At 57.0% G+C, this 27,972-nt stretch overlaps 2 protein-coding genes across 2 annotated transcripts; both read left to right on the top strand.

The window, feature by feature from the left end:
* Positions 1 to 99: 99 nt before the first annotated feature.
* LOC115651262 (receptor-type tyrosine-protein phosphatase V-like) lies at positions 100 to 21,537 on the top strand. Its single transcript, XM_030562199.1, has 5 exons — positions 100 to 142; positions 16,257 to 16,334; positions 18,268 to 18,334; positions 19,711 to 19,977; positions 21,212 to 21,537. Exons 2-5 carry the CDS (start codon positions 16,272 to 16,274, stop codon positions 21,535 to 21,537), a joined length of 723 nt encoding a protein of 240 aa, XP_030418059.1. The 5' UTR covers positions 100 to 142; positions 16,257 to 16,271.
* A 3,585-nt stretch (positions 21,538 to 25,122) lies between these two features.
* On the top strand, positions 25,123 to 27,307 carry LOC115651261 (receptor-type tyrosine-protein phosphatase V-like). Its single transcript, XM_030562198.1, has 3 exons — positions 25,123 to 25,135; positions 25,724 to 25,990; positions 26,970 to 27,307. The coding sequence occupies exons 1-3, from the start codon at positions 25,123 to 25,125 to the stop codon at positions 27,305 to 27,307; spliced, it is 618 nt and encodes a 205-aa protein (XP_030418058.1).
* The last annotated feature ends 665 nt before the right edge of the window (positions 27,308 to 27,972 follow it).

Here is a 27,972-nt window from a genome sequence, read left to right as displayed (position 1 = left end):
CGGGCCCAGGCGGGACTCCACAGGGGCCAGTTCAGACTTGATTGCCAGAGAGGCGAGGCAGGAGTGAGCATGCACCACCAGCACTAGCGTCACCAGGAGAGCCCCTGCCGGAGTGCCGACCAGGGAGTGCCAGCCTAGGAAGGTAACTACGTCACCCCCTGCCTCGGCGACCCCCGAGCAGGGAGCATGGGGGCTGGGCCTGGCTCCTCAGGGGAAGTATCAGTTCTGACTCTGAGCTTGGTTGTGGAATGAGCCAAGCCCTGTCGGGTCAGGCTTTGGCTGGGCTGAGCTGGGCTGGGCGGGCACGTCGGGGCACTGGGACAGCCTGCCACTAGGCTCCTGTTTCCGGTGGGAATGGACCGTCTCACCGTAGCTTCCCTGAAGGGCACGGCTCAGGGACTGCAAAGTGCTGCTGAGCCTTAAAGCAACCAAGCTGGCACAATGCCCCCTTGGTGCCCATTCACACCACTCCCTCAGTGCCACCCTGCCCCATGCGCCTGCGGAGTGGCATGCTGGGAAAGAGCCCAGCAGCAGCGGGCATCATCCCTGCTGGGTTTGGCTGTGCTGGTCTCCACTGGGGGCCCTGCTGGCCCTGGGAGGCTGGCAGCACTGCCGGGCACAGGGTCCCTGCACCTGGGCTGTGCTGGGGAGTTTGGCACCAGGGGATTTTTCCTGTTGCTGGGGGTGAACTCAGCACTGGGCCATGCAGGGAGGAGAGCATGCCCTGTCACCACCAGGAGCATGGAGAGCCAGAGGGACCGGGCATGGGGGGCACCATTCTGCACCCTGTGTGTGCCCTGCTGGAACCAGGGCAAGAGCGTGACACTCTGTGCCAGTCCAGCATGGCCCCTCTTGGCCTGGCCGGGGGCAGCGACTCCTGGCCCACATCAGCTCAGCACAACCCCTGCCAGCTCATGAGGGCGTGACTCCTGGGGAGACTAGCTTGGCCCTTAGCTGGCTTGCTGGGTGTGGACTCCCCCTCACTCACCAAGCCGTGGTTTGCCTGGCAGCGGGGCCACATGCTGCAGGGGCTGGGTCCCCACTGCCCAGTACCTTGGCTGGTCCTTACAGCGAGCTCCAGTAGGTGCAAAGCGCTGCCAGGCACAAGGAGAATGTTTCACACGCTCGGCACAGCTATACATGAGACAGGCCCAGGGAGCTTGCCTGGCAGCTGCAGCATCCTGCTCTTGGGTCCGTCTCTCTGCCTAGGGACACCGGAGGAGGCAGCATGGCCTAGTGGATAGACTGGGAATCAGGGTGCCTGGGTTCTATTCCTGGCTCTGGCAATGGCCACTTGGGGTGCCCCGGGCAAGTTACTTTGCGCCCTGTGCCTCGGTTTCCCCATCCTGGCCTCCTTTGTGGAGCACTTTGAAAGCTATGGATGAGAAGCGCTAGGGACTGCATAGGCCCTCAAAGGGTTAAAGCGGCTGCTGTATCACAGCAACCCAGGACCCAGTTCTGCCAGGCTGGTGCCCTGGAGCTAGTGCTGGGTGTCAGGCCCACAGCCTAGGCAGTGTTCATGCCTGATGCAGCTCTATCCCTCCCCCGGCCCCAGGGCACTGCAGATTATAAAGCATCTGGCATCTGAGCCTGTCAGAGGGGAGGGACCTGGGATCCACCCCCCAACCTCGGCTGGCTCCCCAGCTAGGCCATGCATTTCCCTTTGCCCCATACGCTTTGCTGGATGGAGGTGCCTGGGCTCTGCTCCCTTACCGGCCTTCGCAGGGCCCAGTACACAGTCAGGGGGGTGGGGGAGGGAGCAGGCAGGACTGTGCTACATGGACTGGCCAGCGTGGGAAGGGGGCTCGGCCGTGATCGCTGGCTCCCCTAAGGACCCGGTGGCAGAGCAGGGCGAGCTTCCATAGTATAATCCTCCAGGAGGTGCCGGATGGGAGCCTGGTCCCTTCTGTGCCCTGGCACTGAGAGTCTGGGCACATGTGTCTCCGAACAGGTCCTCTAACCCAGGGAGAGTCCATCCCTCCCAGTGCATCCCCTGCCTGCGAATGGTGCCTCCAGCTTCCGCCCCGCTTGGGGCTAGGCCTGTGCTATCCCTACTGGGCACAGCCCTGGGGGAAGCCCAGGCCAATTGCCGTGCGAGGGGCTGGTGTTGACATGTGTGAGTGGCCTCAGGAGGTATCAGAGGCAGCTACTGATGCACAGGAGAGGAGCAAGCCCTTTGGATGTGCAGGAGGGGCTCAGGTCATTGGTCATTATGTCCCCACTGGGGCAGCTGCTGCCTTCCACCATGGCTTGGTTCTCACCAGTATTTCTGCCGTGTCCTCGTCCGTGTCTGTCTCTCCCTGCTGGCCTGGCCCCCTTTCACTCAGCACGACGCTACTAATCCCAAGCGCTGAACATCTCCAGAGTGGCTCCTCCCTGGGCCCAAGATGAGCAGGGTTCTCCCTGATGGGCAGGTGGAGATGCAAGTCACAGCATGAGTGAGTCACTTACAGACCAGAGTGAGCCCCTGGCTCTGAGTCCCCTGGTCTGACTCCTGGGCACAGCAGGCTAGGCCAGTTCATTCAAACCCTGCTCAGGAGAGCGTCTTTCCCAGCTGGTGGCTGCTTGGTGGCCTGGCTGTCGTGAGTGGTCTGGCAATCGCAGCACAGTTCCTAAGTGTCCTCCCCCACAACCTACCAGCATCATGCCCAGGAACTGGCGCTCCCAGCTCTAGCCACTGCTGCTTTCAGTTACAGCCAGGGCTGCTCAAGGGCTCCCACCCCCAGCTGTGGCGGCTTTTGCTGCTTTGTGGGAAATGTGATGACTCAGCAGCCCCTGACTTTCCCGGCCAGGTTCCAGCCGCTGGGTGGAGAAGCCTCCCGAGATTGTTTTTGGGTCAGGCACAGCTTGAGGTTTTGGTGGGGGACAGGAAGGGAAGTTCTGGCTTCTGCAGCCCGTGCAGGCTCTCCCAGCACCCAGCCTGCGCGGCTGCAATGGGGCCATGCAGCTAGTGGTGCATTGCACCCAGCTCAGCCCTAATGAGAGGCTTGTTCACTCCAGTATGGACGGCTGCAGCTGCTGGCCGCAGCCCTGTGGCGCCGGGCCTGGGCCGGGACTGACCCTGGCTCCATGTCAGGGCACGTCCATGTCAGGGTGCAGCTCTGAGTGAGTGGCTTAAGCTGATCTCCAGAACGGACCTGATCCAGACCCCCTGAGCTCTGGGATGGCTCCGATCCAGAGCTCAAATTCCCCACAGCAGGAGCATTTAGACTCAAGGGTTTGGTTCTGAGAGGTGAAGTTTGGAATCAGGGAATCAGATCCGGCCTGTTCCTGCCCTCTGGGTGGGGATGGGTGGCAGCTCCATCTGGGCAGTCTGACACCCCGCCTGCCCCCCCGCTGCTGTTCCATTAGATTTGCATTCATTTGCATGATTCTTCCCTGCCCTCGCTGGTTGCTCCTGCATGTGTAATAATCATAGATTCATAGATTCTAGGACTGGATCATGGGACATGCAGGAGGGCTGGGGAAGATCTCTCAGCCCAGGACCGGCGCCCAGGGGGCACTGACTAATACCCCAGGGGCTGGTACCCCCTCACCTCCCTGGTCGTCATTGCGATTCTTTGCGCAGGCTCCTCTCCCTTGATTTCCAGGTCAGCAGAGCAGCCGGTTCCATTCCTGCAGCTTCCTGACAGCATGTTGCCTTTGCTGCTCCATCTCCTGCTCCCTCTTTAGACCCTGACTTTAGCAGTCTCGAGCCATTTCCGGGGCTCCGCACATCTGCCTGCCTGAGCAAAGCCTAGGCCGATGGTGTTTCTCTGATTGCACCTCCCTGTTGATTTGGGGGGAAACAGGAAACTCCCTTTGCTCTTTGCGCTCCCTGCTGAGAGCCGCCTAGCAGCTGTGGGGCAGAGAGAAGAGCTATGCTCAGCCAGGTGGAAAAGGTCATTCCTTCTTCCCGCCTAGTGCTGCCTCCCCAAGGCCTGCTCCCTCTGCCCAACCCTTCCAACCCAGGGTGAAGAAAGGTACTTTGGAGAGGAAAAGGGGTGCAAGGAGTCCCTCAAATACAAGGGGGTGGGAGGGTGGCAGACAGGGAGCTTGTGAGGGTGGATGGACGAATGCAAGGAGGGAGCTGAAGCTGTGAATGGGAGGGGCAGAGGAATAGTAGGGGGATCGAGGGGAGCTACCGAGACTCAGTGGGGCTGGGAGATAGCCAGCACCAGGCTGGGAAGGGGTCCCAGCAGTTCCTACCTGCTCCCTGGTGCCACGGCAGCTGTGCCAGCCCCTCCAGGTCCCAACCTCGCTTCCCCCCCCCCCCCCCCCCGGCATGCATGAGTTTATATGGGCGAAGCCTCCACAATATTTTTACTGTGAAGGTGCTAATCCTTCCTGCTCCCCCTGGCCCTAGCCAGGAGCTCTTGGAGTGTGCAGTGAGCTCAGGCACCCAGCTGCAAAGCTCGCAGCCCTCTGGTTTATCTGCTTCTCACAGAGTCCCGCCCGCTGCCATCTCTTCACTTGGGGCATCATGCCAGTCAGTGCCCAGTCCTTAGCCAGCTCACCTGGGTTCTAGTGGCTAGAGCACTAGGCTGGGGCTCAAGAGACCAGGGCTGTATTCCCAGCTCTGCTGGGTGACCTTGAGCATGTCACGTGCCCTTCCTGTGTCTCAGTTTCCTCATCTGTAAAATGGAATTAATGATAGTGACCTCCCTTGTAAAGCACTTTAAGGTATACAGATGAAAAGATGACACGAGCTAGTGATTATTAATTATTATATGAGTTGCCTTGCCCCTGGCCCTCTGTTATAGCATGGAAACCTTGGTTAGCTTTGGAGGCGTCTTCTTTCTCCTCAGCTGCCATTTCATTTAAGTCTTGTGCATGCTGGTTGTCTTGTGAGAGCGTAGGCCGTGCTGTGCCTAAGACTGACTACTTAGGAGAGGTTTAAGTAGAAGAGCTGCACCCCGTCTGTCAAGGTTCCTTCCACACTCTGAACTTCAGGGTACAGATGTAGGGACCTGTATGAGAACCTTTAAGCTTAATTACCAGCTTAGATCTGGTTTTACTGCCACCACCCAAATCCTTCAAGAGTTATTTGGGAACCTCTGTCTACCTTCCCCCACAGACTATCTTCCTCCTAGTACCCTTGAGAGACTTCTCCACCAAGTTCCTGGTGAACACAGATCCAAAACCTTGGATCTTAAACAAGGAGAAATTAGCCATTCCCCCTCCTTTCCCCCCCACCAATTCCTGGTGAGTGCAGATTCAACCGCCTTGGATCTTAAAACAAGGAAAAATCAATCAGGTTCTAAAAAGGCGGCTTTTAATTAAAGAAAGAAAGGTAAAAATCATCTCTGTAAAGTCAGGATGGAAAATAACTTTACAGGGAAATCAGATTCAGAGAGCCCAGAGGAACCCCCTCTAGCCTTAGGTTCAAAGTTACAGCAAACAGAGGTAAATCCTCTTAGCAAAAAAGAACATTTACAAGTTGAGAAAACAAAGATAAAACTAACACGCCTTGCCTGGCTGTTACTTACAAGTTTGAAATATGAGAGACTGGTTCGGAAAGATTTGGAGAACATAGACTCATAGACTCTAGGACTGGAAGGGACCTCGAGAGGTCATCGAGTCCAGTCCCCTGCCCTCATGGCAGGACCAAATACTGTCTAGACCATCCCTAACAGACATTTATCTAACCTACTCTTAAATATCTCCAGAGATGGAGATTCCACAACCTCCCTAGGCAATTTATTCCAGTGTTTAACTACCCTGACAGTTAGGAACTTTTTCCTAATGTCCAACCTAAATCTCCCTTGCTGCAGTTTAAGCCCATTGCTTCTTGTTCTATCATTGGAGGCTAAGGTGAACAAGTTTTCTCCCTCCTCCTGATGACACCCTTTTAGATACCTGAAAACTGCTATCAGGTCCCCTCTCAGTCTTCTCTTTTCCAAACTAAACAAAGCCAATTCCTTCAGCCTTCCTTCATAGGTCATGTTCTCAAGACCTTTAATCATTCTTGTTGCTCTTCTCTGGACCCTCTCCAATTTCTCCATGGATTGATGTCTGGTCCCTCTTAGTCCCAAGAGCGAACAACCCCAAAACAGAGCACACAAACAAAAGTGTCCTCTCCACCCGTAAGATTTGAAAGTATCTTGTCCCTTATTGGTCCTTTGGGTCAGGTGTCAGCCAGGTTACCTGAGCTTCTTAACCCTTTCCAGGTAAAAGGATTTTGGTGTCTCTGGCCAGGAAGGATTTTATAGTATTGTACACAGGAGGGCTGTTCCCTTCCCTTTATAGTTATGACACCATCAGATAATGAGAATATCTCCATCGGCTGCTTCTGCACCCAGAGAAACAGAACCAGCCACTGCAGTAGTGCCCTCCAGTGCCTTGAATCTCAGTAACATCACTCAGATTTTTAAACCATCTGTTTCAATCATCTGTAGCACCCTGGTCAACCTGGTTACCTCCTTTATTGCCAATCCACTTACAGGTTTCGATGGACAGGTCTGGGTTCTTTTGGATCCCCCCACCCACTCAGCAGGGTGTATCCTTTTTCTTTTCTATGAAATTATTTGGCAGTGTCTCCACCTCCCTCGCTCCTTCCTGGCAGGGTCACCAGGGCAGCTTGGGCGGAAAATTGGGGCCGCAAGCCTGGGAAGCGGGAGAAGTGAAGCAGCCACGACATGCTCAGGGAGGAGGCGGGGCAGGGGTGAGCTGCTTCACTTCTCCCGCCTCCCAGGCCTGTGGTGCCAATCAGCTTAGGCGCCGCAAGCCTGTGGGGCAGGAGAAGTGAAGCAGCAATGGCGTGCTTGGGGTGCTTGTGATTGTGCGCAGAGCAGGGGTGAGCTGGGGTGGGGGGGTGCCTCAGTGCGGAGGGTGGGAGGTGGGGAGTTGCAGCAAGGGGGCGCCTCAGGGCAGAGCGGGGGAGCTGCCACGGGGGGGTGCCTCAGGGTGGGGACGCGGCAGGGGGCACAAGGTGGAAGTTTTGCCTAGGGCGCGAAACATCCTTGCACCGGCCCTGACTGCAGAGGGGCTGCTGTCTGCTGGCAGGGATCCTCCTCAGGCAGCAACCAGGCTGTGTCGGTCCCAGGATTTCCCCTCACCACAAAGGAGTGCAGCGCTCAAGGTGTAGGTTATACAACTACACAAACATCGAAACTGTAGCCTCCTAGGCCAGCCTCCAGTCACACACTCTGCGGGCAGCTTCCCTGGACTAGCAGAACTGACCATGTGGTGACTGGTCTCACCTAGGGAGCTGGAGGGTGAACCCAGCCTGGCTGGGGAAATTTCCCTGCAAATGCTACAAATTGGGAATCACCAGTGGGGAAGGAAAAACCCAGCTGAGGGATCTGCTGTCAGGTCCCTAGAAGCCTGTTCTCAGGGGAAACCCACATGCAGGTCTGGGACTCTCCAGTTCCCCCCCACAGTCAGTCCTGCCCTTGCCCAGGCTAGCCCCAGTCTGACTCCAAAATGGCTCCTCCCTGGGAGGGCCTGTCACTCCCTAGTGGTTGCCAGGCAGACTCTGATTCTGCCTTGGTTCCCCCTCCCTACCAGGGACAGTGCCTCTCCCTGAGCTGCCAGCAGAGTCCCAGGAATCTATGTCATCTCCTTGGTGGTTACACATCTCAGACACCATTATGAACACCTGGGTAGTGGGAAAGGTCTTTAATGTCCTGAACTTTAATGTGTGCCCTAGTCAGGCTGGCCTCAAATCGTGTTTGTGAGCAAACGCCTGAGCATGCCTTGCTGTGACTCAGTCACATGACTCATGAGGGATTTTACAAACACTGGGGATTTGAGGATCCCAAAAGCATGTGATTTACCAGGGATGATGCTATTTGCAACTCGCTAGCCAATCAGGGAGAAGACACAACAGTAACAATCCCTAGCTCTTATCTAGCCCTTTTTATCAGATCTCAAAGCTCTTCACAAAGGTCAGTATCATTATCCTGGTTTTACAGATGGGGAAACTGAGGTACCAAGCAGCAACGTGACCAGCCTGAGGTTACCAAGCAGGCCTGTGGCAGAACCAGGAATGGACCCACATGATAGCCAATACTTACGTGACCAAATTCACAACACACAGAGTTGCTGTGGCTGTTATTTGTGTTCTGGTGGCAGCTGGAGGTCCCATATCCAGATCAGATTCCCCATGAGGCCAGGCATAAGCAAAGGAGACCCCCAGAGCTTACAATTTAACTAGAAGAGGCAGATAAGGTATTTTACAAAGAGAGCAATTGGGCTGGTGGGTGGCAAATGGGATATTAGGGTCTTGTTTGAATTTTTAAAATGAGGCTTATTGTGAACTCATAGGGCATAGTGGAGCATAGCTGCCTCATAGTGCCTCCTTCTGCTCAAGTGTGGCACACTCTGCCTCAGTGTCCTCCCCCAAGGGGGTGGGTCTCCTCAGCTCTCCGCACAGTGCTCTGTGCTAGAGAGGCAGCTTAGCCCTCTGGCCATATCACAAACAAATCTGACCCCTTCCAGGGTAGCAAAGAGTCCAGCCTAGGAGTCCCCACAAACAAGGATGTTCTTCTATTCTTCAGAGGCTTCCCTTCAGCTCACCCTCTAGGCCCTGTTCCCAGCCCCTTTCTGGGCTACCTTTGAGAGTCCTTCTGGTTCCAGTATAGAGCACCGAGCTACTGGGCTGGCTCCCCTGGACCACTGTTCTCACCCCTGCTAGCCTCTGGTCCTTGCAGCCTTCCCTGCTCCAGTTAAAAGCACTGCTTCCCCTAGACTAGAGTACCCAGACTCCTGCAGACCCCAACAAACTTGCCCACTCCCTGGGATTCCCCTCCTTAGGCTAGCTGGTTGAGCTCAGCCCTTTTATAAAGCCCAGGTCCGCCTCACCTGATCACCTGACCCCCTTAGGCTGGGAAGCAGCTAATTAATTATGGCACAGGTGTGGCTGGCCCCATCTCCCCTTGAAAGGAGAAGGAGAAGAAGCAACTTTTGGAAAGTCAGATCTGCTGGAGTTGTTTCAGCTCTTAGCTGCCTGGGACTGACCCCAATCCTAGCTTCATACCGGTGACTAAGGAAGGGGTGGATCTCTTTCTAATACATTACTGGAAATCAGGGGCTGCTTGCTAAGTGTAAGCAGGGGAATGGTCCTGCTATTGTGGGGAACTTTCCTGGCGTCTGCACTACCCTGATGAAATGGGCTAGCGGAAGGATCTGAGTCCTCACTCCCACTTCCTTTACCCAGAGGTGCCCCTGCCCTTGAGGGCTCCCCTTCCACTCTCCTCTCTGGCAGAGTCCTTGTAACCCCAACAAGGCTGAGCCCAGGATTCCTTGGGGGCTCAGCCCCCAACCCTGCCGTGGTCACGTAGGACAGGGGCTAGGGTGTCCCTACACCAGGGTGCTCTCTCTGCACTAGACACTTCCCTGACCCACCGATCATTTCATGCAATTTAAAGCAAACACAAGTTATTTAATCAACAATTAATTTAAAAAAGAATAAGGAAAAATGGGAAAGGTTAAAGGAAAACACATCACCCTGCTCTGTGGCCGAGAACATGACAAACAGTGTCTCTGGAATGTCAGGGCAGTTCAGTCTGTTCTTTGTAGGTCCCAGGCCTCCTTCTTAGGCCCTGGCTGTGCTGCAGGGATTCTGGGAGTTGGACACTTGCTCTGGTGGTGGCCACACACCTCTGGGCTTAGGGCTTTATCTGTCCCCCTTTTATGAATGATGTACTGGCCCTGATAGGAGTGAAGTCAGGTAGGAAGGAGAGTTCGTGGGCCCAGAATGCACATCTCTGTGGGTGGGTTAGTGAGAGTGGGGCAGAGTGTGGGGCAGGTGCCTGGGCCTGGTGAAAGCTGCAGGGGTCTGTGCTCTGGTTTAGCTGTAACTGGGAGAGAGGATCCCAAATCAGATGGAGACAAGGCCTATGGCTTAATTCTAGCCTGCCCTCTGAGCCCTCAGCTGCTGCTACCCAGGAGATAAGACACTGGGAGATCTGGTGTGGGGACAGGGGGCATCTGTAGACTCCACTCAGTATCCCCCCCCCCCCCAGGAAGCATTAACCCCTTCATGCCAAGAATGCCTGGGCTGTTCTACAGGTCAGTGTAATCCCTGGGGTGTCCATCCCTCCCTTGCTCCATCTGTCTGGCTGTCACTCCCTCTCTTTCTTTAGTCACATGGTGCTAGCCCTAGGGCCCCCATGGGGCTAGGCGTTGTGCAAACACAGGACAATGAGACGTTCCCTGTCCCAAGCAGCTTACAGTCTGCCCACGGTTGCTGGCCTGGTCCCTCAGCATGGGGTTTGGCTGAAGGGGGGATGCTGTATTCTCTGGGACTGTGCTGCAGGATTTGAAACCCTGGGAGCAGATTCCAGTGAGCAATTACAGATTTAGGGTCTGTCTTCACTGGAGAGAAGCCAGGCTCTTACCCGGGTGTTTCCCCCTTCTGTCCCCACATACAGTCTTCTCACCCGAGGGTGCTGGTGCTTTACACCTGGCCTAGGGAACCTGGGCAAAGTCTGCAATGAAGACAGACCCATAACCTGTGAGTGGGCGATAGAGATTTACCCACGGTCCGTGGCTTGTTCTTCCCCCTGCAGATCTGTGAGAGGAGCACCCCGCAGCTTCTGAGCCAAGGAGCCCTCATAAACCCAGCCTCCCTTTGTACTCACACTGCAGCTTCGGGCTGCACGCTCCACAATCCAACTAGCCATTGCACTGCCCAAGCGATACAAGCCCTGCTGGCCTCCCACCTGTTCTGCAAAGGCCCCCATGGGGGCACAGAAGGAGCCACTCAATGCAGTGGGTCCCTTTCCACTGAATGATCAGGGATTAGCCGCTGTGTCAGGAACCTGTGATCCAGTACTTTGATCTGCATTATCCTGCACCCCTGTAATGTACAGGCACCACGCCCCACTAAATCCAGCGTGACTCCACCCGTGTCAGTGGGAGGTGGAGAGGGTTGGGTCTGTAAAGGTGCATCTTTGTCCTGAGGGACTCCGTTCAGCTAAGGTATCTTGCTCTTGCTTGGTCCATTGCCTGCCTGTCCAGGGAGAATGGTGCCCAGTGTTGGATGCTATCAAGTGGGGCTTGCAAAGGGGGAGAGACCTGGGGGGTACAGGATGAGCCACTCAGAGCCAGGCTTGTGAGTTCCATCCATCTCAGTGAGAGATTAGCAGAGCAGCAAGTGCCCCAGCATGACCTAGCCAGCTCCCTCCACTGGCTCCGTGCTGTCTAGGACACAACGGTTCAGTTGTTAGTACAGGTTCCTCTCTGACTCAGCCCCCCCGATCTGCACTCCCCCCTGGCCTGCAGGGGATCCTCCCTGCAGCCCGAGTGACCTTGCATGGCAAGAGCAGCATGTTCCCAGCTGGCTGAGCCGTGCACATCTCAGACCTGGGGGATTCCATCCAGTCCAGCAGGGAGAGAGTTAGAAGAGCTGAGCCTAGTGGATTCAGGGGCAAGTACAGCTGACTGGTGCTTTACTGGGGTGGGACCTATTTCCAGTGGGAGGAGCACGGCCTAGTCGTTAAGCCATGGGGGAAGGGGGGGGGGTGTCAGTGAGGACTCCTGGTTTCTATTCGCAGCCTTGCTGTGTAGCCTGGAGCAAGTTGCTTCTCACGTGTGTGCGTGTCTGTTTGCCCAGTTGTGAACTGGGGGTGGTGATCGGTCCCTGTCTCCCCAGGGGCTGAACTCCTTAGTCTCTGAAGTGCTCTGAGCTCTGGCTCCCAGGGAGAGGCGGCAACGTTTGAGTTGTGGCAGAGGGGAGGATGTTTGAGAGGAGCTGGGCCTCCCCTCCAGAGACAGGCTGGGCCCGCAGCTGGCGAGGAGAGCTCAAAGTGCGGCCAGGGGCAGCATCTCCATCAAGCCAAGCGAGGCAGGTACAGCCCAGACCTCACAGGTCATGACCTCAGCTAATGCACTAGTCCCCACACTTTTCAGGGGCCTGGAATTTCCTGCTGTGTTCAAAGACAGTGAGGCCCCACCCATTGCTCCGTGGCTGCCCTGGGGGAAAGGCACCTGCTTTGTTTCCTCATGGAGTCACACCCTTGTAAGGTCACCTTCAGAGAAGGGGAAAACCCAGGGTCAGGGAGCAAGCCATAGAGGTTTCAGTGCAGAGCGGATTCGCCTCCTAGCAAGATCCAGGAGCAGCACACTCCAGCAGGCTGCCTGGACAGGTCAGCCACTGCATCCCCTGCCTGATTTAAAGCATCCTCCTCTAGTCCAGATCTCCGGCTCCCCCCACCATGCATACAGCTCTGCACTACCTCCCCCTAGTCCAGTCAGGGGCTCTGCAGACAGCTGGGCTTCTGCCCCTCACCCCTACCCGTGGGCCCCTCACCTATCCCAGCCCTGGGCTCCCCACTCATCTCTGTCTCTCCCCCTCAATCCTGGCCCTATTCAAGCACCAGGGTGCCCACGCTGCTCACCCCTGTTCCTCTTCTCCCTCCCTCAAGGCACCCCTTGCTGTTGCTGTGGCTCCAAGGGTGCCCCCATGCCCCACCCCTGTGGGCCGCCTTGCTGTGTGCCCTGTGTTCCCACCACACAAACCTGTCAAGTGACATCAGGCTGGACAGCAAGGCCAAAAGCATCTGTGCGAACGTCGCAGGGCACTGGATGAGCCGAAATCCCCTAACCACGCAAGGCTGACGACCGTGCCGTTTCCAAGGGAAATTTAAAGCCAAACCTCTCCTGGCTGCGACCAGGGTGTGCTGGAAAGGGGCCTTTCTAAACAGCTTCTGACTCAGCCAGCCAGCTCCAGCAGCCAGCCCAAACCCTGGCCAGTGGAAAGAGACTCCATCCCCTAGCCTGCCTGCCAGCACCCAGCCCTCCCCTTGAGTTCCTGCTGCCCTGCAGAAGGGGCCAAACCATGTACAGGGATCGCTTTGCTTCAGGCCACGTGTCCTCTGCTTTAGGAACAGATCCCTGCCTACTGGGGGAGCCTGCTCGCACTAGTGCCGGCCACACACCTGGAGGGTGGAGAGGGGAGGGAAGTGGGGAGTTGTTCTGCAAGCAGGGTGGCATCTTGGCAGTGTCTTCTTGGCTTTTCCTGGGGCTTCAATGTGCACTGGGTGTTTGTAGAGAAACGACTAGGGAAGCAAAATACCAGAAAGACAATTTTCCTTTAATTGTTCCCTGTGAATGGTTAGCTGTGGGCAGGGCCTGTGCAAGGATGTTTCGCGCCTAGGCGAAACTTCCACCTTGCGCCCCCTCTGCGCCCCCACCCTGAGGCACTCCCCCAGCCCACGGCAGCTCCTCCCCTCCGCCCTGAGGCGCCCCCCTTGTGGCAGTTCCCCACGCCCTACCCTCCGCTCTGAGGAACCCCCCCGCCCCAGCTCACCCCGAGCACACCGTTGCTGCTTCACTTCTCCTGCCTCCCAGGCTTACGGTGCCAATCAGCTCAGGCGCCGCAAACCTGGGAGGCGGGAGAAGTGAAGCGGCCATGGCGTGCTCGGGGAGGAGGCGGGGCAGGGGTGAGCTGGGGCGGGGAGTTCCCTGGCGTGCTCCACCCCTTACTTGCTGCAGACGGCCGTCCCCATGCTCCCCTGCCTCCGCCTAAATGCCGGCAGTGACCAGGGCGGCTGAAGATCCGGCCGCCGCGGTTGCTGCCAAAGAAAATGGAGCTCCCCAAATGCCAGCGCCCTAGGCAACTGCCTAGGCTGCCTAAATGGTTGCACCAACCCTGACTGTGGGCATCTAGCTTCCTTCCTTCCTACCTGTCGACCTCCTACCCTGTCTATCCTCTCCAGTCTGTCCTATCCACAGTAGTGCCAACGAGGGAGGATTCTCGTCGATGTTCCCCCTTTCCTTGCCATGTACCTTCCACGTGCTCCCCACGGCCCACTGGGATCTGCGCTCTGATTCTCCTGATCCCGTCTTACTGCTCAGCCCCCAGGCCTGCCCTGCTGGGGCTGTTCACTCCTTCCTGTTCGAGTCCCAAAGGAGCAATCACAATGCTCGGGTATTTCGGTCCCCAGCAGCCTGGAGAATCAGGCCAGGCCCATGTTTAAGGCTCTTTTTAAAACTTCTTGCCATCATTAAATTCAGTGTCCGCCAGTCTGGGCTCCTGTTGCTTTGCCCATGGGCTCCATGTCCGGCACGTGCTCTGTGTGTTAGGGCCCTGGGATACACGCTGTGGGAGCTGATGTTGCACAAATATATATCTGAGCAGGAACATCTTACCCTGGCTCCCATCAGGTGGGAAGGGGCAGGTTGTGGGGGGGCCCTCTAGAGCAGGCCCCATGTCCTGGTGTAGCTGGAGCCCAGGATGGTGCTACTCCAGCCCTGGTATGGTCTGTCTCCCCCCAGGGAGTCACCCTCAGACCTGGAGGATCCCAGGAATCCATGTCCCCACTCTGGCTGTGACTCCCATTGGTACCCGCTCCCTGAAGAGTGACCCCAGGGACCCTCGGGGCCTTGGCAGAGCTCCCGCGCCTGTGATTGCAGTCTGGGACTCTAGTGACTATTCTCCTTTTCATGGATTTCTGGGAGGCTGGCACAGTGGGCATCTGGCCCCACTCTCCTCAGACCAGGCAGCCAGGGCTGCCCGTGGCCTGGGCAGGGCTAGGGGGATGGTTCAGAGACTGAGGGAGTGTTGGGAGCACAGTTAAGAGTTGGCAGATGGATTTGGGGGGACAGTTTGGAGTCTAGGTGTTGGTTCAGGGAGACGTTTGGAGCTGTGGGAGCTGGGCTTGGGGCAGGTGCTTTGGTGGGTTTGTGGGGAACGGTTCAGGGTTTGGGGAGGTGGATTTGGGGGACAGTTTGCAATGGTGTTGGGGCAATTGTTTGTTTTTTCTTTCATCTGATTCAGTTCCCAAGCCCCGTCCTGCTTTGGCTGCTGTCCCAGGCGTGAGGCTACCAGCCGCCACCTGGTGCTGGAGGAATGGCCTGGGCCAGGCTGGGAATCAGGGGCCTTTGGGGCACCTCTGCTCTGCATGGCCCCCATCACTGGGTGGCAGGTTCCAGCCCTTCCAAGCCCTGCTTGGCTCATGTCTGTGTCTGGGTGGGCAAGTCCTGTGTCTGGCAGGCCCTGTGACCCATGCCAGCTGGAGAGGGTAGCTCTGGCCCATGCAGGGCACCAGGCCTACAGGAACTGGAGGGGGAGTCCACTGGGAAGCGGGGCTTGATCATCCCCCGCCCCACTGGGTTCTCAGGCTGCCTTGGGACCAGCCCGGCGCCTCACCCATTGCCTGGCCATGTGGGCTCCTAGCTGAGCATTGCTAGAGCGCCATGCTGGCTATTGGGTCACGCTCCCCTGGGCTGGGTGCTGCACGCTGCACGAGCTCTGGCTAGCCACTTCTCTGAACAGCCCCCGCCTCCCTTAGGAGCCCAGCCCAGCCATCCTGAACCAGCCTGGAGCCAAACATGCTGTGTCAGCCCGAGACAGACCTGTACACCACACACACAGCTGGCCTCAGGCTTCAACCCACCTTCCCTTCGGGGAGGTGCGGGGGCTGAGGGCTGCTCAGGATGCTCCCAAGGTACATTCCTCTTCAGCTAGGAGCCCCGGACAATCCTCTCCCATCACTGCACCACCTTCTGCAACTTTGCAGGACTCCTTTTCCCAGCTGGAACAGGTCTTGGAGCCCTGGCCACAGAGCTCATCCAGAGGCACACACCCGCCCAGAGGTACACCCCCCACACCAAGGCACAGCCCAGCACACTGCAAAACAGACCCACGTAGGCAAGGGACACATGGACACACACACACACAGACGCGCAGAGGAACATTACAGGCAGACTCCTAGACAGGATACAAACACCCAGGGGAACGAACACACACACACACACACACACACACACACACACACACACATACACACACACACACACACACACACGAAACTCACGCAGTGAAGCTCTCTCACACACACACTTAGAGCACAGGCACTGGAGATCACACACACACACACACACACACACGCGAAACTCACGCACTGAAGATCTCTCACACACACACACTTACGCAGACAGGAGCACAGGCACTGGAGATCACACACACACGCACGCACGAAATTCATGCACTGAAGATCTCTCACACACACACACTTACACACACAGACAGGAGCACAAGCACTGGAGATCTCTCTCTCTCTCTTTCTCTCTCTCTCTCTCTCTCACACACACACACACACAAATGATCCACCCCCAGCTCTCTCACCTCCGGCAGGCACACACGGCCCCTGCCCACGCACAGCTGGCTGGAGTTTGTCTGCAGCCTGTAGCCCCACTGATGTCATCCCGTCCCGTGTGAGCTCGGATACCATGTGGGGACGCAGGCCGGAGCTGCCACGGGGAACGGAGCCGGCCGGGGACAACTGCACCTAAGAGAGGCCCAAACTTTCTGTTCCTTTTCTCCTCAGCCCACCTTGCTCCCGATGAAGCCACAGTTGCTGCTGCCCCTGCTGTGGGCGTCCTGGCTCCTGGGGACCCTGGCTGAGGTAAGCCCATGTCTCTTGCACCCCCTGTTTCTCCGCAGAGGACGCTGGCTTCAGGTTTCGGGGCTCGCCTGCCCCTGCCCCGCTGGGAAATGATAACATTCTTGCGGGCTGCCGTTCCAGCTGCACAGCTGCAGCGCATTAGCAAGCTTTGCAGCCACAGCCTGGCTCATTCCTCCTCCTCTCCCCCCTCAGTGCCCTCTCGCCCCTGCAATCAGAGCTGGTTGTTGTTGCCACGACTTCGCTTAGGGAATCGGCTGTTTGCAGGATGTGTGTGTTCACCCTCCCCCCCGCACACGCAAACACCTCTCCATGGTCCAGGGATGAGGCAGGCAGAGGAACTAAGAGGGAAGAGACTCCAGAGAGATGGTCAGTTCTCTTCTGCCTGCTGGGGGAATGGGACCGAGCAGAGCCACTTCCCTTAGTGCAGAAGGAGTCAGGGCCCCACAGCATCTCCGATCCAGGGGGTGGGAGCTGCTCCCAAGAGGGGCTGAACACCTGACACTGCTGTTGGGGGGTGCTGGGTGCTCCAAGCTTCTCAGGCTGCTCAGTCTGCACCCGCCCACCCCCCAGTCTGCCTCATTTCCCAGCACCTCCAGCCCAGGCGATCCCCGGGGCCTGGCCATAATTACGTAATACATTTTGGGAGTGATTTTCAAGACCTGCCCCCCTTGTGACACTGAAACAAACATGCAAAATGAAAGACCCACAGACTCTCTAGTGCCTCAGGTAATTTATGGACAGCCCCCTGGCCGCAGTGCCGGCACTTTGATGGTAGGTGCGGAGGTAGGGGGAAGACAGGAGCTGGCTGGCCTGATTTTTGGTTGCCGGGGACCAGTGGCTCTTACAGGGGCCATTCAGTGGGGCTGGGAACAAGGGCTGCTGCCATCATGGCTCCTGCTCCCATCTGGCCTAGCTTGGCAGTGGCTGTGGGGTGTCCAGGTCCTGGGTGCACTGACTGCCTGCGCCCCTGCTGGGAGAGGCCAAGGTTGTGGGGAGCTGTGCGGGGTGAACTCCCATCTCGTCCCTAGATGTGAGACCCCCTCCGTCCCAGCCAAAGTCAGCCCTGGTGTAAATCCATTGCCTTCGGTGGAGCTGTCCTTGCTTATGCCAGAGCAGAGTTTGGCCCTGCAGGGCCAAGGTTGGGGAGGCATGAGTCTCCAGGCTGTCAGCCCTGCACCTACTATGGGAGGAAGGAGGGGGATTTGCTTTGAAGGGGGTGGGTATGTTGGGAGTCACTAACTGGGAAGGGGTTCCGGGGCAGAGACCAAGGTAACCAGCTTCGGCTGCCTCCCCACTCATCTTCCTACCGTGGCATCTGGGATCTCGGCAGCCCTATCCACACTGCAGATCCTGCTGTGCCCAGGCACTCCAGCCCCTCCAAACCAGGGAGACTCCCCCCTTGGGGTCCCAGAGCCTGAGCGAAAGGCCTGGCCAGCCCAGGGCTTTGCTTGGGGCAGTCTAGGTCCTGGCTGCGCTACCGAACGGCGACAGGGACAAGCCTGCTGTGACTGCGCCCCCAGCCCCAACAGTGCCATAGAGGGAGCCCCTATCGCTGCTTGCCAGATACCCCAGGCTGTCGCCATAGTGATGCTGGGAACTGTGAGCAGGGAGGGTCCCAAAGCCCCAGCTGCAGCCCAAGGCCAAGCATCTACAGAGCAATTAAACAGCTGCATGGCCTGAGCCCAAGTCAGCTGACTCAGGTCAGCCGCAGGTGTCTGATCGTAGTTTAGACATACTCCAGGTGATGGAGAATCCGCTGCATCCTAGGTAATCGGCCCAATGGCTAATTCACCTACTTGTTAAAAATCTGCACCTTCAGCTTCCAGCCATCAGCTCTCCTGCCCTCATTAAAGATGGGATCAGAAACCTCCTCCTGATAGACTGTGTCTGAGTCACCTCATGGGTCTCACTCACACTGAATCCAATCCCACAGGGCAAGGGCTGTAACCGGACCACCTCGGAGGGGCATGCGGGAGCCGAAGTGGTGCCTGGTGAGAGAGGTGAGCAGCAGGGAGTCCTCCGCTAGGGCTGGGCTGTGAGCTGTTGGGAGGAGCTGGGCTAGCTCAGGGAGTGTCTCTGTAGCTCTTTATTAGCCTTGCTTAAGGCTCACAGTACTGCTAGGACAGGGGTGGGCAAACTACGGCCCGAGGGCCACATCCGGCCCTCCAGACGTTTTAATCCAGCCCTCGAGCTCCCACTGGAGAGCAGAATCGGGGGCTTGCCCTGCTTCATGCAGCTCCCGGAAGCAGTGGCATGTCTTTCCTTCAGCTCCTATGCATAGGGGCAGCCAAGGGGCTCCGCACACTGCCCCCGCAGCTCCCATTGGCTAGGAACCACGGCCAATGGGAGCTGCAAGGGTGGTGCCTGTGAACAGGGCAGTGTGCAGAGCCACTTGGCCGTGCCATCACATAGGAGCCGGAGAGAGAACATGCTGCTGCTTTTGGGAGCTGCTTGAGGTAAGTGCTGCCCGGAGCCTGCATCTCTGACCCCCTCCTGCACCCCAGCCTCCTGCCCCAACCCTGATCCCCCTCCCACCCTCCGAACCCCTTGGTCCCAGCCCAAAGCACCCTCCTGCACCCCCAACCCCTCATCCCCAGCACCACCCCAGAGTCTGCACCCCCAGCCGGAGCCTACTATACAATTTCTATACCCAGATGTGGCCCTTAGGCCAAAAAGTTTGCCCACCCCCTGCGCTTGGAAGTAAGTATAATGAATGGAGTAGTGTAGATGTCACCACCACCCTTTGCTGGATGGTCTCAGAACTCCTCACTGTGGGTCATAGGCATTTCCCTGTTAGTAACTAACAGAGCAATCGTGCGGCTTTGCCTGAGCAAGCCGAGGTGCAGCCTGTGTTGCAGCAGGAATGACCATTCCCTCCTGCTGGCCGAGGCTCTAGGACCCGCAGAGCTGGGAGAAGGTGAGACCCAGACCTGCGGGGGCAGTGCTTAAAGGGTGCCGAGGGAGGAGAGTCTCAAGGGGTCGCAGACTCGACCAACCTCCCCCCCCCACCAAATTAAAAATGGAGCCGGCTGGCTGAGGGGCTGCACTTTAAGCACTGTTTATGGGGTGGGGAGCTCTAGTGCTCCCACCCCCAAGGAGGAGGCAGCTGGAGAAGATGGGTAGAAAGTGGGTTTAACTCAAATGAAAAGATTTGCATTCGGAGGCAAGGAATAGGGTCTGATGCTGAGGCGCTCAGGGCAGTGGCTGGCAAGGCTGGAGTTTCCTACCGGTCCCAGCACCCGCCATGGGGCCAGCTTTCAGGAGAGCCCAACATGCAAGGAAAGTCTGGCCCCATCTGTTCAGCAGCGAAGCCCACGGGCTGGGGCTGGATGGGCCCATGACTGCTCACTCGGCACCGCCGGCGTTGATTCTGCAGGGAGCCTCCTGAACGTGAGCGTCAGCGACCAGGGCCGCCCTGACTCCCTCTTCCTGTCGTGGGATGAGCCGGATGGGGGTGCCCTGGGCTACACCCTGGCAATCTACATGCTGGAGCCAGAGGTGCTGCTGCAGAACGGATCGGCTGGACTCAACGCTACCAGCTTCCAGTTCCAGGGGCTTGTCCCCGGGGCAACCTACAGCATCGAGGTCACTGCTGCTCTGGCCTGTGCGGAGGCCTCCAGCCAGAGAGTCAGTGGCCAGACAAGTAAGGGCTTCCTACGTTCTCCGCTGCTATCACCCTCCCCTGCCCCGGGTTGGAGTGATGTGAGCCCCGAGGGGGGCACTGAGAGAGCAAGTCTCGTGTTACCTCCAAACCAGGGGTTGTGATTGCGACTGGCCCTTCTATGGGAGGAGCCCTTGTCCACAGCTTGCAAAGGGCAGAGGACAGGAAAAGTTCTGCATTGCAGAGAAGGAGATGCAGGATGAAGCACGGCCTGTCTTCCCATTAGTCTCCCATCTCCTCCGTAGTTAGTCCCTTTTCCTGCCCCCTTGGCACTTAACCAGCACCAGCTCACACTCCTCCCGGGCTCCAGAGGCCAACCGATGGCACCCAGGCAGGGGTTCCGGCCAGAGCAGGGACCTCTGGATGGAAACATGAACCCCTTGCTGGCTTCTTTCCAAATCAGCCTGGTGTTCAACCTTGCAGAGGAAGGCTTTCCAGACCCAGGGCAGGGTGCCCTGCTGTACCTGCATCTCCCCCACTCAGTTCCTTCAGTGTTTGGGAGAACCAAGGGCATAGCGTGGACAGTGGCACCAGCACTGCTCTGCGCTGCAGCCCCACCCCCCGGCTCTTTCAGCCTGGTGGCGGGGAAAGGAAACATGGAGATTCGGGGTGGCAGGGGAATGCTGGGGAAAGGTGCTGAGGAGGGGAGAGGAGCGATGAGGAGTGAAAGTTACAGAGGGATGAAGATGGGGAGACAGGGTAGGCACTGGGCTCCTAGGGCTGTGGATTGGCAGGAGGGCGGCTAGGGGCAATTTATTGTCAAACTTAACAGGATGACCTTTGTGGGAAGGTCACTCTGCAGAACTAGCACCCGGCGGATTCAGAGGGAGAGGCTCCATGACCCCGTTTTCCCAGTGAATTCCCAGAACCTGATTCTAAGGCAGATCCCACTAGATCCCATTGGGTCCCTGGTACGGGCACATGGAAATCCCTGCCAAGGCATTCCTTAGGGACAGAGTGGTGGCGGAGCTGGGATGACAAAGGGGTAATCTGCTCAGGGGGTCCAGCTGGAAGGGTGCTCTGGTCAAGAGGTCTGGCGGGGGGGTTCGGCCAGGTGGCTCTGTCATGGAGTCTAGCTAGATGGATCCAGCATGTGGGGAGATCTGACACGGACCCTCTCCATACTCTGTGGGTGCCTGGTCAGTCTCACGCCATGCCTGTGTGGCGGGCACACTGTGGCTGTCAGGAGACGCTGTCTGTGTTGTGTTTGGCACAGGCCCTGCCCCCGTGCACAACCTGAGTCTGAGCAGCGACGGGAGCCCCTTGGCCCTGCGAGCCTCCTGGATGGACGCCCCCGGCCAGAAGGATGGCTACCGGCTTGTTCTCTACCACCTCGACTCCCAGGGGGCTGTGAGGAACGAGTCTGTCCCTGGAGCCATCTCCACCTTCCTGTTCGATGGGCTTCTGGCTGGCAGCGAGTACGCCCTGAGGATCAGCACGCTGGCTGGAGCGAGGCAGGCCAGCACCAGTACCCACCAGTGGACGGGTAAGCAGAGTGAGTGGGCTGCAGCTGCAAGCCAGAGTGGGGCTATGTGCCAGTGACCGGCATGGCTGTGCCCTGGTGGGGACGGGATCTCCTGGATCTGTGGGAGCTGGGCCAGCAGCTGGCTTTAGCCAGGCCCGTTATCTGTGTGAGCTGGGGCTGTGGGGCGTGAGACTGGCCCGGAGTGAGGTGGGCAGGTGTGGTCCACCCCCATTGTATGTATGTGAATGGGATGGGGGTGCCCCTGACTGGTGGTTGAGACCTAGAGAGCAGATTAGCCTGCTCGCCTCTGTTCCCATCCCGGCACTGGATGGGTTTATTTCTATTTACCACGAGGATGAAGAACAAGCGACACCTGCACCTAAACTGCCACACCAGCCCCAAGGCCATTCACAGCTGCCCCCTTGCCTAGCCCAGGCTGGCTGCTGTGCCCTCCTCCCTCCCTCCAGCAGCCTTGGGCCTGGGGGTGCTGGCAGAAGGGCCCTAGCTAGTCTGAGCCACGGAGCTGGTTCAGTGTCCAGACCTGTCCCTTCCCACTGATCCTGGCACCCCGAGACAGCCCTTTCCTATGAAGCAAGAGAATCCGACTTGGACTGTGCCCAGCTGCCCCTACTTAACTCTCACTTGGGGCAGGTTGTAATGGCTCCTGCCAGCTCTGCCAGGCTACCTCTTGGCCCCCAGCATCCTGCCCTGGCCTCTGGGTGCATCTCAGCGGGAGGAGCCCAGTGACTGTCTTGAGGGCATTTAGGAGTCTCCCATAGGGAACCCCGTGGCCAGGCCATCCCCATCCTCTGCCCGGCGTGCTGGGGAGGCCTAGCTGGGAGCCGCTCAGCCCCCTTTGGGCTTCTCTGGTTACTGCCCGGCTGTCCCACCAGTGCTGGAACCCCCAACTCCTCCCTGTAAAATGATCAATCTCCCCACCTACGCACCTCGTATGCCTGGTAGGCTAGGCACTGCCAGCCACACATCTCCTCAGCTCCTGTCTGTGTCCTCAGCACCCACCACCCCAGCAGCACTGACACTCCAGAGCCTGGGCTCCAGCACTAGCCTCTTTGCCTCCTGGAGCCGTGCCGAAGGAGCTGCCTGGCTGCACTTAACCCTCCACAACCTGCTCTCCCACCTGGTGACCAGGACAGTATCAGCCAAGAGGGGCCTCTCCAATTACACCTTCCAGCACCTCAGTCCCGGCACCCTGTACCATCTGGGGGTGAGCGCCGCCGCTGGGCCGTACTGGGCAGCGGGGCCCAACGCCACCGCCTGGACATGTGAGTACCGCTCTCCGGGAACAGGGTGGGGGCATAAGAACATAAGAACAGCCATACTGGGTCAGTCCAAAGGTCCATCTAGCCCAGTATCCTGTCTTTCGATAGTGGCCAATGCCAGGTGCCCCAGAGGGAGTGAACAGAACAGGTAATCATCAAGTGATCCAGCTCTGTCACCCATTCCCAGCTTCTGGCAAACAAAGGCTAGGGACACCATCCCTGCCCATCCTGGCTAATAGCCATTGATGCACCTATCCTCCTTGAACTTATCTAGTTCTTTTTTGAATCTAGTTATGGTCTTGTCCTTCACAACATCCCCTGGCAAGGAGTTCCACAGGTTGACTGTGCGTTGTGTGAAGAAACACTTCCTTTTGTTTGTTTTAAACCTGCTGCCTATTAATTTCATTGAATGACCCCTGGTTCTTGTGTTATTTATTTTCTCCACACTGATCTTGATTTTATAGACCTCAATCATATCCCCCTTTAGTCATCTCTTTCCAAGCTGAAAAGTCCCAGTCTTATTAATAGCTCCTCATATGGATGCCATTCCATACTCATCATCATTTTTGTTGCCTTTTTCTGGACCTTTTCCAGTTCCAGTATCTCTTTTTTGAGATGGGACGACCACATCTGCACGCAATATTCAAGATGTGGACATACCATGGATTTATATAGAGGCAATATGATATTTTCTGTCGTATTATCTATCCCTTCCTTAACTATGCCCAATATTCTGTTTGCTTTTTTGACTGCCGCTGCACATTGAGTGGATGTTTTCAGAGAACTATCCACAATGACTCCAACATCTCTTTCTTGAGTGGTAACAGCTAATTTAGATCCCTGGTGATGCATCATCTGCCTTATGTCATGGGCAGTCCCTGTGAAGCAGCTCAGGAGCCAGGGGCAGCATGGCCAGCTCCCGCAATGATGCTTTTTCTGAAAGTACTGGCTCCTGGAGTCAGATGATGACCTTAGACTCTCAGATTCTGTTTTTAGAAAGAGTCAGTTTCCACTCCTCATGATTGAGGAGCAGAGCCTGAGACCATGAACCCTTGATGCTCAGGTCAGACAATGGAGAGAGGGAGAGCGAGAATGGATCATTTGAAAACATCCTATTTTTTTTTTAAGGTGAGCCTATGATTTTGGGTGCCCCGCTCCTGATTTGTGAGATTACAGATATTCCTGCACCCTCTTTTCAACTAACTATCCAGGTAGCTACATCTTGGAGAGATGCTTCTTGTTAGCTGTGGTGCAGTTACTTTTGGAAGCTGGGCATCTCATCAGCTGCCTGCTTTCTGCCATAGAGCATCTCTGACTAGATTCATTCTCTGATGCAGCTGCTGCCTAGAGATTAACAAAATGTTACATGGTGCCAAAACATTCCAAGGGTCTGTTCTGAACCGGGAGTTAGTCTCAAGGACAGGCCCCAAATCAGAGAATGAAACAGTATCAGGAACAGGATGAGATGAAGCTGGGGAGAATTTAGGCTGACTATCCAGAATGATGTCCTGATGATGAGCTCTATGAGGCTGTGGGCTTGTCTATCAAGGGGGAAAGGTGCAGGTGCCATTACTTGGGACAAGTAAACTGAGTCTGGTGTAACATGGTGTAAGGAGCAGTTCTCCTCTGGCCTGTGTGAGAGGGAAGGGTTAGCTGATCTAAGTCTTCTCCATCTCCTACATCTCTAATTCATGCTTCTGTCTCTTCTGGCGGCACTCTCTTTGAGACAGAAGCTGGGAAGGGCAGGAGAGAGATATGGAGCAAGGCTGTGTGGGGGAGGCTGGCACTGCCTGCTCTAGCCAGTGCAGTCACTGACTTTTCCCTGCAAAGGAAATGGCTTCTGCCCTGGGCGAGTGGATGAGGCTGTCTGGGTACAGCATGTGCCTGGGGGTTCTTTTTAGGAGATGTTTGAGCTGCTGGGCTCTGACCCTCCACCCCATGTTCTCCTTCCTCCCAGACCCTCTGAGCCCAGTCAACCTGACCCTGAGCATCACTGGGGAAGCTGGCTCATTGCAGGCTCACTGGACCCCGCCTGCTGGCGAGAGGAACTATTATCTGGTGACCTTGCATCAGGGAGAGAGCAGAGCCCTGTCCAGGAACGTGTCTGTGGGAGGAGACAGCGCTCACATCAGCTTCCACGGGCTGAGCCCTGGGAACCAGTACTCAGTGCAAGTGACAGCCGTGGCTGGGCCTCACAGGGCACCTTCTCTGAGTGCCACCGCATGGACACGTAAGCAGCGAGCCCGTGCTTGGGACCCGAAGGCATTGGAGGGGCAGGAAGGCCAAGACAACGGCCTGCGCTGTGACCCTTCACTGCAGATGGGCTGGGCTGTTAGAGGTCCAGTGGGTAAGCCTGGTCCATGCATGGCTCTGGGGTGGGCAATGGCACTGGAAGGTCCTAGAGGAGGGAGGGCAGGGCTGCCTGGCTGGGCATGCTGTTGGCACCGCGGTCACTCTTGGGGGACTGTGATGAATAAGGATTATTCTGACAGAGGAGTTCTGCTTTATCAACTGGCCTGACACAAGTTCACCTGGCTACTGATCACGTGGTTGGTGCTCAGGATTGGCAAGCTTTGGGAGCATGCTACCTGCTGTCACCAGAAACCAGAGCCTGGGGCCTGGCCTGGAGAGTGGTCCCCGAGGGCAATGGAGTGCCAGGCTTTGCACAGCACAACCCTCACCCTGAATGGGCCACAAAGACAGAGCTTTCCTGTTGGGGTCACCCTGGCTCTGTGGCTAGCAAAAGACCCTCTATCTCCAGGGCTGTCAGTCCTGCCTGTCCCCACAGAGCTGAAGTCTCTTTAAGTGAGTGAAAGGGCATCAGAGTGATGCCACCAGCTGCCCCCAGAATTCCATACGGCTGTGCCCACGATCCCATATGTGGAGCAGCTGCTTGGGTGCTGCACAGGGAGGGGCCCCTGGGTGTCCCCATGCAGCGTGATTTTGAGAGTACTGACCACACGGGGCTCTTTCTGCTTTGCAGAGCCACTAGCACCACCTGGCGTGAGCCTCTCCAGCCAGGGGAGCACCTCCACCCTGCATGCCCATTGGAAGGAGGTGGCTGGAGCTGGGTACGTGGTGACATTGTACTCCCTGGAGCCCCCTGCACTGGTGAAGAATAGCTCTGAGGTGAGAGGTGTCACCAATCTCACCTATGAGGGGCTGAGCCCGGGAACCCACTACGCCTTTGTGATCAGCACGGTAGCTGGGCCTTACGCCTCCCCACCCCTGCGCATCACCAACTGGACATGTAAGTGCCACCGATGCCTGCCAAGGGGCTGACAGGGATGGAGATGGAGCCAGGGGCATGAGTTCCCAGTGTTTCCCAGTGGGCTTCTCAGCCGCTCATCCTGGTGATGTCACAAGCACAGATCTGTCACAGGTCACTGACTAGAACAGCAGAAGGATCAGAAGGACCATGGGGTTTAGTGACACATGGAACCCATGGGTCAGTCCAGTCCAGCATCTGGACTAGCCCACCTGATCAGAGCATAGGTCTGTCTAGCCAGTGTCCTGCCATACTGCGTCAGGCCATAGGCCCGTTTACTAAACTACCTTGCCTCTGCTGCATCTGATTACGTCCACGTAGTCTGTTATCCACCTACCTCCTGTCTCAGACTGGGTCAGAAGTCTAGACTGAGTCCAGTGCCCACCCCCTGTCACACCAGTTCAGGCTGTCAGCCCAGCCAGCTGGCCTCCCACCTCTTGCCGCACTAGCTCAGACTGTCAGTCTGTTATCCCGCCTCCCACAGGGACCACCACTTGGCACGTCATTGGGAAGTGAAACTCCCCAAAATGCCCTTCTGAGCAGAGGGTTGCCAGGTGACCCACCAGTGGGGAAGGATAGCTCAGTGGTTTGAGCATTGGCCTGCTAAAACCAGGGTTGTGAGTTCAATCCTTGAGGGGGCCATTTAGGGAACTGGGGTAAAAATCTGTCTGGGGATTGGTCCTGCTTTGAGCGGGGGGTTGGACTGGATGACCTCCTGAGTTCCCTTCCAATCCTGATATTCTATGATTCTAGACCCTCAGCAGGGGGCCTGATGGCTGAGGTTTGTTTGCCCTGAGAATATGGGGCAGGATTCTCCTCTGTGGCTGTGGACCCTGCTGCAGCAGTAATGATCACAGGGGAGGGTGTTCCAGGCCAGGGCAAGTCTGGGACCATGGGAGGCTCTAGCAGTCTGCTCCCGATCCATTGCCTGGCTTCAACTCTGGTCCCTTTTCTCCCCTAGATCCTTCACCCGTGGAAGAGCTGAGCCTCAGCAACCAGGGACAAAGCACCTCCTTGCACGCCTCCTGGAAAGGAGCTGCCACCAGCAGAGTGAATTACAGCGGTGTCCTCCTCGAAGCCAGGTCGCAGGTGTGGCTCAGGAACGTGACTGTGGGGGAGAACTGCAGCAACATCACCTTCCAGGGGCTGAGCCCCGGGCGTCAGTACACCCTGGAGATGGCTGCTGTGGCTGGACCTTACAGATCGCCTGTGCGGACGGCCACAGACTGGACATGTGAGTGGGGGCCGCTCTCCCACACCCGCTTGTCTCCTGAGCCGGTTGTAGCATGGGCGGGTTAGGCTCCAGAGGAATGGAGAACAGTGACAGCCGGGGGTCTAGATACAACAGTGTAGCGATGGGTGCTTTGGGAATGCTGGAACCGTGAAGATGGCTGAATGGCTGGTCAGAGATGTGAGAATGGAGGTGGCCAGCCAGAAGGATTCTGAGGGCCCAGTTCAGCCTTGGTGTAAGCAGATGAGACTCTGGTGCAATGGGTGGAGTTAATCCAAGATTAAAGATCGTCCCAAATGGGCCTGATTCTCCCCTCCCGGGCCCTTGTGTGTCCTGCCCACTTGTACAAAATGAGTGCCGACCCCTCGGGATGCCCAGCATTCGACACTCACTTTGCACAGGTGTAAACGGCACCCAGGGTGCCAGGCAGAATCAAATGGGGCCTGGAGTCTAGCTCTGGTTTAGATCCACCCCTTTGCTGAGGCCAAGTTTCTGTAGGTCCCATGGTACTTTCTGTGGACATATGTGCAGCATTCCTTTACACACAACCTTGACGTCCTGGAGATCCCTCCCATCAGATGTGTCTGTTTCACCTGAGCAGTGAGATCTGGTAGTTCTGCCCTGTCTCCACGCATGTGGAGGTGTTTCTGGCTTCCCACCTGTAGGCTGCACTCTCCATGGAAGGAATTCCATTTGGGGTTACAGGAACTCCCGACTCTTGCTGGCAAACATT

The sequence above is a fragment of the Gopherus evgoodei genome, chromosome 4, assembly GCF_007399415.2.
Source record: "Gopherus evgoodei ecotype Sinaloan lineage chromosome 4, rGopEvg1_v1.p, whole genome shotgun sequence".
In the NCBI taxonomy this organism is placed as follows: domain Eukaryota; kingdom Metazoa; phylum Chordata; order Testudines; family Testudinidae; genus Gopherus; species Gopherus evgoodei.
The sequence above is the reverse complement of the archived record's forward strand: the minus strand, read 5'-3'. Positions and strand labels throughout refer to the sequence as shown.

What these genes read in the sequence shown, in the direction of transcription:
- LOC115651261 (XM_030562198.1), top strand. An exon ending in GCGCATCACCAACTGGACAT is followed by an intron (nt 25,991 to 26,969) that starts GTAAGTGCCACC and finishes TTTCTCCCCTAG; the next exon opens with ATCCTTCACCCGTGGAAGAG.
- LOC115651262 (XM_030562199.1), top strand. Translation starts at nt 16,272, where the DNA reads ATGAAGCCACAGTTGCTGCTGCCCCTGCTGTGGGCGTCCTGGCTCCTG. An exon ending in TCCTGGGGACCCTGGCTGAG is followed by an intron (nt 16,335 to 18,267) that starts GTAAGCCCATGT and finishes CCAATCCCACAG; the next exon opens with GGCAAGGGCTGTAACCGGAC. An exon ending in AGTGGTGCCTGGTGAGAGAG is followed by an intron (nt 18,335 to 19,710) that starts GTGAGCAGCAGG and finishes TTGATTCTGCAG; the next exon opens with GGAGCCTCCTGAACGTGAGC.